This window comes from Nerophis lumbriciformis, linkage group LG18 (assembly GCF_033978685.3).
Source record: "Nerophis lumbriciformis linkage group LG18, RoL_Nlum_v2.1, whole genome shotgun sequence".
Taxonomy (NCBI): domain Eukaryota; kingdom Metazoa; phylum Chordata; class Actinopteri; order Syngnathiformes; family Syngnathidae; genus Nerophis; species Nerophis lumbriciformis.
In genome coordinates this window covers 29,532,501-29,545,897 of record NC_084565.2, presented here as the reverse complement: position 1 = coordinate 29,545,897, position 13,397 = coordinate 29,532,501, and the positions used below count along the sequence as shown (strand labels likewise).

General features: G+C 40.2%; 1 protein-coding gene across 2 annotated transcripts in view; it reads left to right on the top strand.

The window, feature by feature from the left end:
* The window catches only part of glis1b (GLIS family zinc finger 1b), a 223,691-nt gene that overhangs the window by 84,689 nt on the left and 125,605 nt on the right, over window positions 1-13,397 (top strand). For both annotated transcript variants that reach the window (XM_061977975.1, XM_061977974.1), the window contains exons 5-6: window positions 1,004-1,199; window positions 3,404-4,814. In XM_061977975.1, the coding sequence (XP_061833959.1) occupies window positions 1,004-1,199; window positions 3,404-4,814 (1,607 nt within the window). The remainder of the gene's footprint in view (window positions 1-1,003; window positions 1,200-3,403; window positions 4,815-13,397) is intronic.

The window sequence follows — 13,397 nt, the reverse complement described above, 5'->3', positions numbered from 1 at the left end:
TGATTACGTGGATATTTTTTGGCATCACATCTTCTTTGTTTTTTAAAAATGTATATTATGTTTATAAACTCAGGAAATATGTCCCTGGACACATGAGGACTTTGAATATGACCAATGTATGATCCTGTAACTACTTGGTATCAGATTGATACCCAAATGTGTAGTATAAATGCAGAGAATAATCTCGCCACACCTAGTGTGTGTGTGACAATCATTGGTACTTTAACTTTTAACTTTATCATACAAAACAATTGTAAAGTATCAAACAACAGAAGAATAAGTGATTATTACATTGTAACAGAAGTATAGATAGAACATGTTAAAAGAGAAAGTAAGCAGATATTAACAGTAAATGAACCAGTAGAATAATAATCAAATTTTACAGCTTGTCCTTAATAATGTTGACAAAATAATAGAATGATAAATGACACAATATGTTACTGCATATGTCAGCAGACTACATTAGGAGCCTTTGTTTGCTTACTTACTAATAAAAGACACGTTGTCTTGTATGTTCACTATTTTATTTAAGGACTTAACTGCAATAAGAAACATATGTTTAATGTACCCGAAGATTTTTTGTTAAAATAAAACCAATAATGAATTTTTTTAGTGGTTCCTTTATATAGAAAAGTACAGAAAAGTATTGAAATAATTTTAGTACCGGTAGTAACACCAGTTGTAGTACACACAAACATTTAGTAGATCAAGCTCTAAGTGTTTAAGTGACCAATCAGAAATCAGTTGGTGGGCTAAATATTCAATGCCTGTCCCTAAGTTCTGAAAAAACTGTAATGTCATGCAAATGGAGAAAGAGAAAGACACATCGGTCGTAAAATGAGTCCATGCCTGCACAAAATTAGTCCAGGGTGTGGTTTTTACGCGTAAGGATTTTGACACTTTTTATGCCGTAATAAACACATGACTGACTCTTTAGCAATACCGGGATATATATCTATTTTTTTGTGTTTTAATTTAAGGGTTTCTGCTACTCTGGTCCCAGGTAACGGTGCCTACTGCCTCGAAAAGAATGGAGACCACACCGAGCTGGGGGACGCTCAGAGCACCATGATGCCATGTGGGCAGAGTTTACCTCTGCCCTTGGGGGGTCACCCCGGGGGACTTTATCCCCAGAGCCTCCACTGCGACAGCCCAGCGCCTGATCTTCTTCTGCAGGACAGCCCGCACCAGGATGCCAGGTAAAGCGGCATTCTTTTCTCGTTTTTCTACGCTAGATAGATAGATAGATAGATAGATAGATAGATAGTACTTTATTGATTCCTTCAGGAGAGTTCCCTCAAGAAAATTTAAATTCCAGCAACAGTGTACAGAATTGAGAACAAATTTAAAAAGTTAAAAGTAAATAATGGGGGTATAAATGGAAATAAAATAGAAAATATAACAATAAGAATAAAAATATAACAGTAAAAATAAGAATATAACAAGAGAAACTAGGCAGTAGTGACCATGTTATGAAAATGTATTGCACTTTATAAAAAAACTGTTAATGTTTTGCATCCCCTGTCATCCTAGTGCCCCTTTCCCCCAGAGAGGAGTTGTACAGTCTGATGGCGTGTGGTACAAAGGAGTTTTTGAGTCTATTAGTCCTGCACTTGGGATGAAGCAGTCTAGCACTGAACAGGCTCCTCTGGCTACTGATAACGGTCTGCAGGGGGTGACTGGCATCATCCATGATGCTCACTAGTTTTTCCACAGTCCTCTTCTCTGCCACCGTCACCAGTGAGTCCAGTTTTAGTTTTAGATAGATACTGTAAATTAATTAATTCTGGTTTATTTGAAATAGGGACAGATACAGAAACATAGATATCTGAAATAGTTATCCAATATATGCATCGTAGTGTTTGTAACCAACGCTAATTTACAACACTTGTCCCCAACAGCAACAACACAGATCTAACATCATTAAAATAGGAAAATAAAAAGAATGAGGCAAAGAGGAGTCGATAATGATAATAGTAATAATACAGACAAAGTGCAAACTAGATACAAGCCAATAATAACAATAATAACACAGACAAAGTGCAAACTAGATAAGAACCACTTAGTAAAAATTAGTAAAAACTAAACATGGGAACACGATTGTTGCTCAACTAGCCACAATTTTGTTTGTTGTGACAAGTGCAGGTATACCTTTCAGAGTGTCAGAGGCAAAAAATGTTCTACGGAATGGAACGCAACAGTTGCCTTTTTAACGTTGCTCGAGTGGTAGATCTGGTACCACTTTGCAGTCTTGTAATTGCCTTGCAGAGGCATACATTTATCGTAGTTTTTGTTGCTGATATTGGTGAAAGCCTATTTGTCTTTTAGAGCAGTGGTCCCCAACCACTTTTTTAAATTTTCATTAAATCAACATAAAAAACACAAGATACACTTACAATTAGTGCACCAACCCAAAAAACCTCCCTCCCCCATTTACACTCATTCACACTCATTCGCACAAAAGGGTTGCTTCTTTCTGTTATTAATATTTCTGGTTTCTACATTATATATCAATATAGATCAATACAGTCTGCAGGGATACAGTCCGTAAGCACACATGATTGTATTTTTTATGACAAAAAAAAAACACCCCCTCCCCCCAAGTCCGTGGGACAAATTTTCAAGCGTTGACCGTTACAAAAAGGTTGGGGACCACTGTTTTAGAGGTATAGGGCTTGCTTGTCTTTTTTTTTTATTTTTATAGACTTTTCCCAAAATTCCACTCAAGGTTTTAACAACAACCAAAACAGGAATATTGCCTCTGAACAGACAGGATGGCCTTCTATAGCTGCCTCTTGCTGTTTTTCCTTTGCCATGCTTGGGTTGGGGGTGGAAGGGACAAAGACAATTTATTCAACATCAGACAGGCTGAAAAAAAAAAGAAAGATCTTCTCACATCACTCAGGGCCCCTGCACAAAATCCATAATGAGCCAACTGACAGGAATTATTATATAGGGGATCACAGCAATGCACTGAGAAATCTGACCAGGGTCCCCTATTCAGCAGGGCAGAGATTCCCACCATAATACACAGCATTGTAAACCGGCGAGCCTTCTGAGGATGCAATTACGCCACCAAAAACAGGTGACTCCCTATTTACCCCCAATGTTGGGCTGGGCTTATTGTGCCATCAAAGCCTTTCAGAGTGGCCTCTCAGTCCCCACCGCTTTACGTTCTTAGATTTAAAAAACCCCCAAAAAAAACATTCAGATCCTCTCATTACAGCAGGATACGGTTTTATTTATCCATAAAAAAATCTTGTCACTTAATGTTGGTTTTAACGCCATGATCTCATGAAAGTAGATTGGAAGGATTCAACCAGCTTGTGTCTGTCAACAGTCGCTAAGCTGATGGTGCTCATGTTCCTCTCTTTGTTTGTCTCTTTTTTTTTTTACCCTGCAGATCATCCACTTTTCAGAGGACCCTACCCGGAGCCTCGCTGGGTGGTGCCAACCTGGCTCCAAGTGCTCTACCGTATGCCATTAAAGAAGAGGACGCCATGGGTTACACCATTTCCGGCATCGGCGCTTCCCAGGCGGGGTTTCAGAACTCCAGGCCGGGCATACTTTTGGGGGCGTCGAGGGACGAGATGGTGGCTCTTGTTAGCAACGGCGGCGACAACATGAGCGTGGAACCGTTTAATAATGAAGATGGCTCCTCCCCGTTGGCTTTGTCCCCGGCTGGCTCGCGTCAGTCAGCGCGGCTGCTGAGCACGAGCAGTCTGAAAAGACGTCGCCTTTCGCTGGTCTCGCAGTCCCCCGCTGAAACCGGCGGCGTTGCGCTCGCAGATTCTCCGTCAGCGACCAGAACTGCCTCCGAGGAGATCAACATCACTGCCATCATCTGCTCATCCTCACAAATGTCCATGGTCACGTGCGTCAACGGGTTCCGTGCTAACCTATCGCCAAGCCACACCGGCGGCTGCGGCTTCACCTCTTCATCCTCCTCTTCCTCGTCTAGATCCCCACCTTCTGTACCCTGCCCTCGAGAAGCCCCTTACAGCCACCCACCACACGGCAGCCCCCAGCGAGCCTCATTGCAGGGGAGCTGTCAGCTATCCTCACCCGCCGCTTGCCTGCTGTCCCTTTCCTCCTCTTCCCCGTCGTCCTCCTCATCGATTTCATCAGTGGAGCAAGGCCGAGGGCCGTGCGAGGAGCAGGGCTCCATGCAGCAGGGCCCTGGGGCTGGAGAACCCTCCCTGGGGAATACAGGTGGCTCAGACAGGTTGGGGTTACTCATGAGTGGGGTGCTGATGTCAGGGACACTGCAGACGGGGGCAGAAACTGGGGTTTTACTGGACAGAAGCCAGAGATCGGGGGCCGCCCTCAAGCAAGAGCCCTTAGATGACTTTTCTCCCAGTGAAGACGAAATCTTGCAGCACCGCTATCGTCATCATCACTTAAGCGGGCGCAACGGGCATCTTCGCCACTTCCATCAGCATCCCCGCACGACCATGCCCCCGCCCTACCACCTGCACCAATATGCGGGGGCCGTTTCTGGCCACAACCATCATTCGGCGCCTGGCTCCTCCCTGGCACTCAAGCCTTCGCCCGTGGGCCCGTCCGAGAACGAAGAGGTCGGCGGTACGCAGACCGATAAGCAGTCTTGTCGCTGGATTGACTGCAGTGCTGCCTACGAACAGCAGGAGGAGCTGGTGAGGCACATTGAAAAAGTCCACATAGACCAGCGCAAAGGGGAGGACTTCACCTGTTTCTGGGCCGGCTGCATTCGGCGCTACAAGCCCTTCAACGCCCGCTACAAGCTGTTGATCCACATGAGGGTTCACTCTGGAGAGAAGCCTAACAAGTGCATGGTGAGTCCTCATAATAACCATATTTTGGAAACACTGACCACATGTAAAACAAACTCGAGTGGAATATAAGCAGCATTGTTGACATTCCCCCAACAGCAAAAACACAAGCACATATTTAGTCTAGTTTTGACATGAATATTTCTTGATTTCCTTTAGTTTAGAAATCACAATTCCTACACACTAAGGTAGGTAGGTAGGTAGGTCTTTATTGTCATTGCACAAGTACAACAAAACTTTGTTTTCAGCACAAACAGTTACAGAACAGGAACGCTGATGGGTCGCCACAAGGCGCCCGGTAAAAGATGGGAAAAAGGTAAACACTGGGGAAGGATGAGTAAAAAAAATACAATCTAGACTGGGCTCCTAAGGGGGCCCAGTCTGGAGTGGGGAAAACACCTCCATAGCAAAGCACATATACATATTACAACAGACATCTCGAGATATCGAGCAACAGAGGGGAGATAGTGGGGGCCACGGTGGAAGGCTGCAGCTCTTCAGGCGCTGCCCATCCGTCCATCCCCCTTAAGCGATTCGCGTCAAGGGCGTTGGATGGCGGGTGGGGTATGTGTGTGTGGCGTATATTTTTTGTGGATGCATGTGTGTGTGTAAGCCTGCCGCGTGTCTCTGTTCTGCGGCCTTCGTGTCGTGCAGTGGCTACACAGTCCAGACTCAACAACAACAGGTGTGTTGAGTTACAAAATAACCCAATTTTAACCCAACTGCTGGTTCAGAAAAGTACGAACCCCTTATTTGAGTTATTTTAACTCAACATTTTGGGTTAATTTTTTCAACCCAACTTTTGCGTTGAATTATTCAACCAAAAAGTTAAGTTATGATGACTTAATTTTGGGTTACGGTAATACTTTTCTCAGATTTTCATTTCAACCTACCTCCTGACTCTGTTATTATGGTATTCCCAACCAAACTATTGGGTTGAATTATTTAACCCAAAAGTTCAGTTATGCTAACTCAATGTTGGGTGATTGAAAATAATGTTAATGAGATTAATCCATAAAACAATTCCCTTCAAGAAAAAAGTAACTTTTTGATTTAAAAAAAAAAAAAAAAAAAAAAGGTGTTTTACCCAAAAATGTGTTACACGTTGAAAAACAACCCAAAAATGGTTCATAATTTTGAAAACCCAGAAATTGAGTTAAAATGATACCCTTATAACCCAAAACATTGATTGCTCTTTGTAAAAATAACTCCAAAATTGAACCCAACACTAGCAACTCATAAATTGGGTTATCAAAATAACCCAGCATTTTTTTTAGTGTGTACAAGTGAAAGTAGGGGTGTTACGGTACACGTAACTATAATCAGATTTTTTTTTTTTAGCAGGACAGAAGCATTCCGCCTTTCCACACAGTACACATTAAGGGAAGGTCAGCCACTAGGCTACTCCGTAAACAGTCATGGCTAGCGCAAGTGCCAAGGAGAAGCCAGAGCTTGAAAAAATTATCTTCTGCCGTTAAATTCTCCTGTTTGGGAAAATGTTACTGTGGAAGTTCTCTTCCAGTGGGTCCTCTTGACCACCAAGCATCTCCAGGCGAGCCTGTTTCATGGTTTAAAATACAGTTTTATTTCGGGTGCTGGCACACCCCGCTTCGCTGCAGGCCCGCAGGCCACGCCCCCCTCCACAGTTACCTTTGCAGTTAACCACGTAAAGTCGTAAACAAAAGCAGTGTGAAAAAGAATGTTGTTGCCAAACTGTACTGAAATGAACGAAACCTAAAAAGTGAGCTACATACCAAAATTTTATTATGGCGTACCGTGACTGCACATCCCCAAGTGTGACATGTAAAACTGTCTTGTTTTTCCACGGAAGTCGTGCGTTCTAGCGGCACTACTTTGTGGTCGTATGCTTTACAGGTAAAGCTCCAGTTGCACAAGTCAACACACTAATCAATGTCAAGCTGTCACTCCCCTACATCCCTTAGCAAATGGAAAAAGCCCTCCAACCTAAAGAATGATTTAGTCCAAATACACAATTAGTTCACAATTTGTGTAGGGCGAAGCTGTGTTTATTTTCACAAGCACTCTGTTTTGGGAGAAGGGATTTGGATACTGAAAAGCCAACACATATGGTGAACATAACCAAACAATGCCTGCATTTGATCCTTTTAAATGGGAGGCTTTACATGTTTAGCTGTCCCACAAGTATTAGGCGAATTGGCCTCATATCTTAGGCAAACAGGAGGCGAAATGTAGTAGTCTAGAGTAGCGGGCCGCAGAGGGATAGCTGGTAACGTTTGATAGCCTTGCTTGATTCGTGCCCTCACCCTGATGGAAGTGGTCCCATTTGAACTTAGGAGTCAAATCTGAAGTACTGAAAAATCTATAATATTTCGAGAGGGTTTATTTTATAATAAATACTTTGCTTAATATAGCAACACTTTTTCATGCGTACTACATATTTTGTTACACCACAGATTAGGATGGGGTGTCAAACGTACGGATCAGGCTCGCAGACAGGTTTTATCCGGCCCGCGGGATGAGTTTGCTAAGTATAAAAATTACCTAAAATTTTTTAATGAAAGAAACAGCTGTCCTAAATGTGTCCACTGGATGTCGCAATAGCAATTCTTTGTATCTTTGTAGATGATGCTTCATATGTACAAAATAAACCACATGATGTTAGTACATCGGTCAAGGAAAATGATCAAACTACATAAATAACATCCTGTAATTTGATTTTGATATTTTTTTTATCTTGATAGATTTAAAATTAACACCAATAGTTGACTGATGAACATTATCACATAATTTATTCGGAAAAATATAAATAACGACAAATAAGTTATTAACTGCAACACATATGTGTAAAAAAACAACTAAAAACATTATGATTTGTACATTTGTGCTTGTTCTATTTTTAAACAAAGAAAACACTCTGAAGTTGTCTTAATTTTTTAGTTATCGTGCCATGATTTTACCAGTCCGGGAGTAGATTTTTCTCCATGTAGCCCCCGATTTAAAATTAGTTTGACACCCCTGAATTAGGAACAAACAAACATGCTCTTCCTTTTCCTGCTTTGTGATCTTATCAGTATTTACTCTGTTATCTTAACTCTTTATTTAAAAAAAAAAAAAAAAAAAGTCCTCTTGCACCACCCAATTGCTAGCCTTTGTTGATGTTTCGGACAAAATTTTCCAGCATTAGAAGTGTGAGAGGAACGAGAAACCCTGTGTGAAATCCTGTCTTGAAGTTTAACACCCCAAACTGACAATTTTATACAAACAATGACAACAAAAATCGTCTACCAGGTTACAGTATATGTGAATGAAATTGGTGAAAAAAGGCGGAATCTACTCTTACACCAATTTTGCAGATAAATGTGATATACAGATATTGCCACACTTTGTAACGTATGTGCTGAACTCCGTAACAGTAGTATGCAGGAATGTGTCATTGCGAAGAGTCGTTTGTATGTTTTTGTCGATATTTACCATATGTTCGAACTAGAACAATTTGTCTCACTGTTGACGAGGCACTGGATTTTGTCGGCAGACGAGGGACCTCCCGATCCGCCTTATGTCTAACACACATCGGAACACACACACACACGCACACACACACATTCTCATCCATGTAAAATGAAGATATTGTTTCAATGGAGTCTCCCAATAGAAATGATTGATTCCGTGTACTAGAAAGTACCTTTCTTTTGCCTAGGGCAGGGGTCGGCAACCCAAAACGTTGAAAGAGCCATATTGGACCAAAAATGCAAAAAACAAATCTGTCTGGAGCCGCAAAAAATGAAAAGCCGTGTATAAGTGTTATAATGAAGGCAACACATGATGTGTCTATTTTAGCTACAATAGCCTACTATCAAAATGACTATGTGTCGCAGGCTGAAGCAAATCTTCGTTGACAGAAATGTTGAAATTCAATATTTATTCTACACATTCTTACAACATTAGAAACTATTAGTAAATCAGAGGCTACTCAGAAGGTGAGATAACTCCTGGAAATTTCTGACTTTAATGACCAAAGATATAGATGTGTGTGTCCTAGTTAAAGGAAGTGGCAGGTGTCTTCTTTTAATAGATGTACTACCATTTTTGGCAAGCTAGGTAATGTTTGCTGTGGTCTGGAACAACATGGCACACAAACAACTATCTGAAATGCAGCCAATATTACATACAGATAATGTGTCATGAGACATGCAAAACTAAATTATATACAAAGAGGATAAAAGTAAAGGATTTTAAATGAGCTCAAATATACCTACAAATGAGGCACAATGATGCAATATGTACATACAGCTAGCCTAAATAGCATGTTAGCATTGATTAGCTTGCAGTCATGCACTGACCAAATATGCCTGATTAGCACTCCAACAAGTCAATAACATCAACAAAACGCACCTTTGTTTATACATGTACAGCATAAAACTTTTGGTGGACAAAATGAGACAAAGAAGGATTGGAGGATTTTACATGTAAACAAAGTGTTGCGTCACAGTCCACACTATGGTGAGATCAAGAACCGTCGAAATTAGTAGGACAAAACGATGTTCACCAAATACTCTCATCCGTGAAGCATACACACAAACATATTAAACAGTGGGCGTTCTAACAATTGGTAAGGTTTGTGTCATGTTTGTCCTCGAACAAAAAACATACTAAAACAAAAAAATATTTTCCCCCCATCTTTTTCCATTTTCAATCCTTTTTAAAAATGCCCCAGGGAGCCACTAGGGCGGCACTAAAGAGCCGCGGGTTGCTGACCCCCGGCCTAGGAAAATAAAAAAGGAAAATATGATTTGAGTCACTAACCATAAAGGATTCCACATCTAAACTTAAAAGCTTTCTGCGAATAAATCTAAATTTTTACTTTATTACACACAAGAAATGCGTTTTGGTGTGTTTTTTTGACGTTGGTTTATTCACTTATTGCAATATGCATTTTCTTGCTTCCGGAACATAGGTTCCATTGTAAATGCATTGCAGGACGGCTTCCAAAATGCCCAGAAAAAGTGGTACATAATGGCCTGCTGCATGTTTCAAAACACAGCAAAACCCCACAGGTAGGAAATGTATTCCAAAATCATGATAACATGATGGAGACACACATAAATGAGTTTCTTCATGGTGAAAGCCGCGTAGTACACGCAAAAATTATGTCCACCAATTTTCAATTGTACACTCAGTCTTAGTAGTACACACGCAACAAGGCAGCTCATAGTCTACGCAATTTTATAGTTTGCACACGCTATTTGGCGTGTGTTATTTGGATCGTATTAGATCAGGCCCTATATCTACTTCTTACACAAATAATATATTTCAAATATCACATACAACAATGTAACATTAAGGAGTGAGACAGGAGGACATAAACATTAGCAACACTAGCATAGCTATGTTACGTACTGTGCTAACATTACACTCACATTTCAATAGTGACTTACTATGCTAATGAAAAACAAAGTGATCAAACTTTCAGCTCCACCCGTGCGAATAGTTGACATTGTTGATATTTTAAGATGTGTAACAAAGCCTGCTTCTTTTATTTATTTTTTTTCACAAAGTTGCCATCTGTCAATCGGTGGGCTTATGCATGGGGCAGGATCATCTGGCCAGTGACGGGTCAACATGAGTAAGGAGTTTTCTCTTTTGAGACATGAATACTTCAAAAGCAACCGTTTGAGCGCTTTGTCTCTCAAAAGTGGAGCAAACAAATGAGGGAGATGAAAGATTGTTCTCCCTTTCGGTTCTCATAAACTAGCTGTAGGGACATATTTTACTATTAAAACAACATTAAAATGTCACTTTTGCATTAGAAAGGACCACTCAATTGTCACAAAATGCCTTGCTCAAAGATATTCAAGAATTTGTAGCAAATCTTTTTAGAGAAAATAGCTGAGACAGTCTCTTTAAGGAGAGACCAAAGGCTATCGTAAAAAGAAACTAGACTGATCTCTATTATCTTTCCAGCAGCAGATTCCATCTGGCCCTTGTGAAGCCAAAATCTGCACGTGTCCAAACATAACACTACTTTTTTCTTTCTCTGTGTCCCTTTAAACATATATAAACTATCTCTCTCTGTCTCTGTCTTCTGGTAGTAGTAAATCGTTAGTTGTTGCATGCTGGGTCTTGGCGGGAAGAATTCGTTATCACAGGGGCACAACTAATCTCAGACCCCTACTTGAGCCTGTCACTGTCTCTAAATGGCTACGGTAAAATTTTAAGAAATGCCTGACATCACATGGACAAAGATAAGACCTTCTGGAGGAAAGTTCTGTGGTCAGATGAAACAAAAAGTGAGCTGTTTGGCCACAATACTCAGCAAAATGTTTGGAGGAGAAAAGGTGAGGCCTTTAATCCCAGGAACACTTCGTCTACCGTCAAGCATGGTGGTGGTAGTATTATGCTCAGGGCCTGTTTTGCTGCCAATAGATCTGGTGCTTTACAGAGAGTAAATGGGACAATGAAAAAGGAGGATTACCTCCAAATTCTTCAGGACAACCTAAAATCATCAGCCCAGAGGTTGGGTCTTGGGCGCAGTTGGGTGTTCCAACAGGACAATGACCCCAAACACACGTCAAAAGTGGTAAAGGGATGGCTAAATCAGGCTAGAATTAAGGTTTTAAAATGGCCTTTTCCAATGTCCTGACTTAAACGCGTGGACAATGCTGAAGAAACAAGTCCATGTCAGAAAACCAACAAATTTAGCTGAACTGCACCAATTTTGTCAAGAGGAGTGGTCAAAAATTCAACCAGAAGCTTGCCAGAAGCTTGTGGATGGCTACCAAAAGCGCCTTATTGCAGTGAAACTTGCCAAGGGACATGTAACCAAATATTAGCAGTGCTGTATGTATACTTTTGACCCAGCAGATTTGGTCACATAAATTCATAAAAGAACCAAACTTCATGAATGTTTTTTGTGACCAACAAGTATGTGCTCCAATCACTCTATCACAAAAAAATAAGAGTTGTAGAAATGATTGGAAACTCAAGACAGCCATGACATTATGTTCTTTACAAGTGTATGTAAACTTTTGACCACAACTGTACGTCCATCTGTGTGTTACATCGTGTGGCTCGTTTAAAGGCAATATTTTTTCTTGGGAAATTAAGAAATGTGACTATATTTCTCTTATTATGTCCTACAGTAACTGAGCTTTTGTTGGACCAACACATGTGTAAAATGAAACATATCAGGCTGAAAAACACACACATGGCTGACAGGTCGCGCTATAACATAAAAGTGCTAAAAGGGAAACTGCACTTTTTTTTGGCATTCTGCCCATCATCCAAAAATGTTTAAGTGAGACAAGAACAGACATGTCTTTCTTTTTTGTGTGCATTCAAAACATAAAAAAATGGGGATCAATCTATAATATAGTGCCTACAAAACGCTTGTGACCTGCATATTCACAAATCTGTAGCGACATTGTTATTGAAATAGCAAACAATAGTGTCATGCAAATCAATAATGAAATATGAACATCGCCAATACCAGATATTTATGCTCTCATATCGATTTCTAAATCAAAATATCGATACTTTTGATACTTTAGTAATTTGAGACCATGAATATTATTACCAGAAACACACTGGAAAGTAACTATATTGATGAGATCTTGTTAAGTATCATATGAAACTACACTACTCGCTCATTGGCATAATAGCCTCGATTTATTCAGGTAAGGTTTAAATAATTTGTATTCTTTATGTAATGAGCTATGTTATCATTTGAAATACACTACTTTGTAGAATTTACCAAAAACATCAGGTAAATTTGCATAATATATTGGTATCAGATCGGTGTCACCGATACCAGATTTAATTTTACTCTGTATCGGATCGGAAAGAAAATCAGTTGTATCGCACATCACTTGCTAACACCGCCAAACTATTTCTCTGGCGTCGTGACACATCGCCTTGCTCAAACTGCTCCTCCGACCATGGGCAAGTAGACATTTCCTAGTTAGCTTGAGCTGCTAATAACTTTGATTGCAACCTGCCATAGATTAAAGAAGAAGCTTGAGCTGTTTCTGCTGTATTGCCTTTGAGTTTAGTAAGAAATAATTCTAGGTTATAAATTATGCCTCTCAACTGTATAGTAGAAAGTTGATGCACCAAGTTGAGAAGTTGGTCATATTTGAAAATATATACCCTACCAACTTTACAGTTGACACTATATGGCTGTCATCATATGAAACACAGCAGACTATTGCAACCTCTTTAGGAAGTTTTTTTTTTTTTATCTGAGGAGTGAGAATTATTTTTAATTTAGCATTCATGCAACCCCAGACCATCATTCTACCACCACCATGCCTGTCAGCAAGACAGAATAATCATGTGTTGCCAGCTATTTAGACAATGATGGCTATGTGTTGACTAATTTTCAGTATATACTGTACACTGACTACTCTACAAATACATCCAAGTTTAGTGTTGTTTAGTTTTGTTTGTAGAGAAGATATGTTTTCAAAATGCTTTTTGAAATTTGAGGGATGCACTCGTCTTTATTTAGATTTCTACTAATCAAAGTGTATTTTTGTATTCTCCTAAATGCTCATAAGAACATGCTAAAAATGGGTCAAAAAAGCGTTTAATCATGTTCTTCTCCAA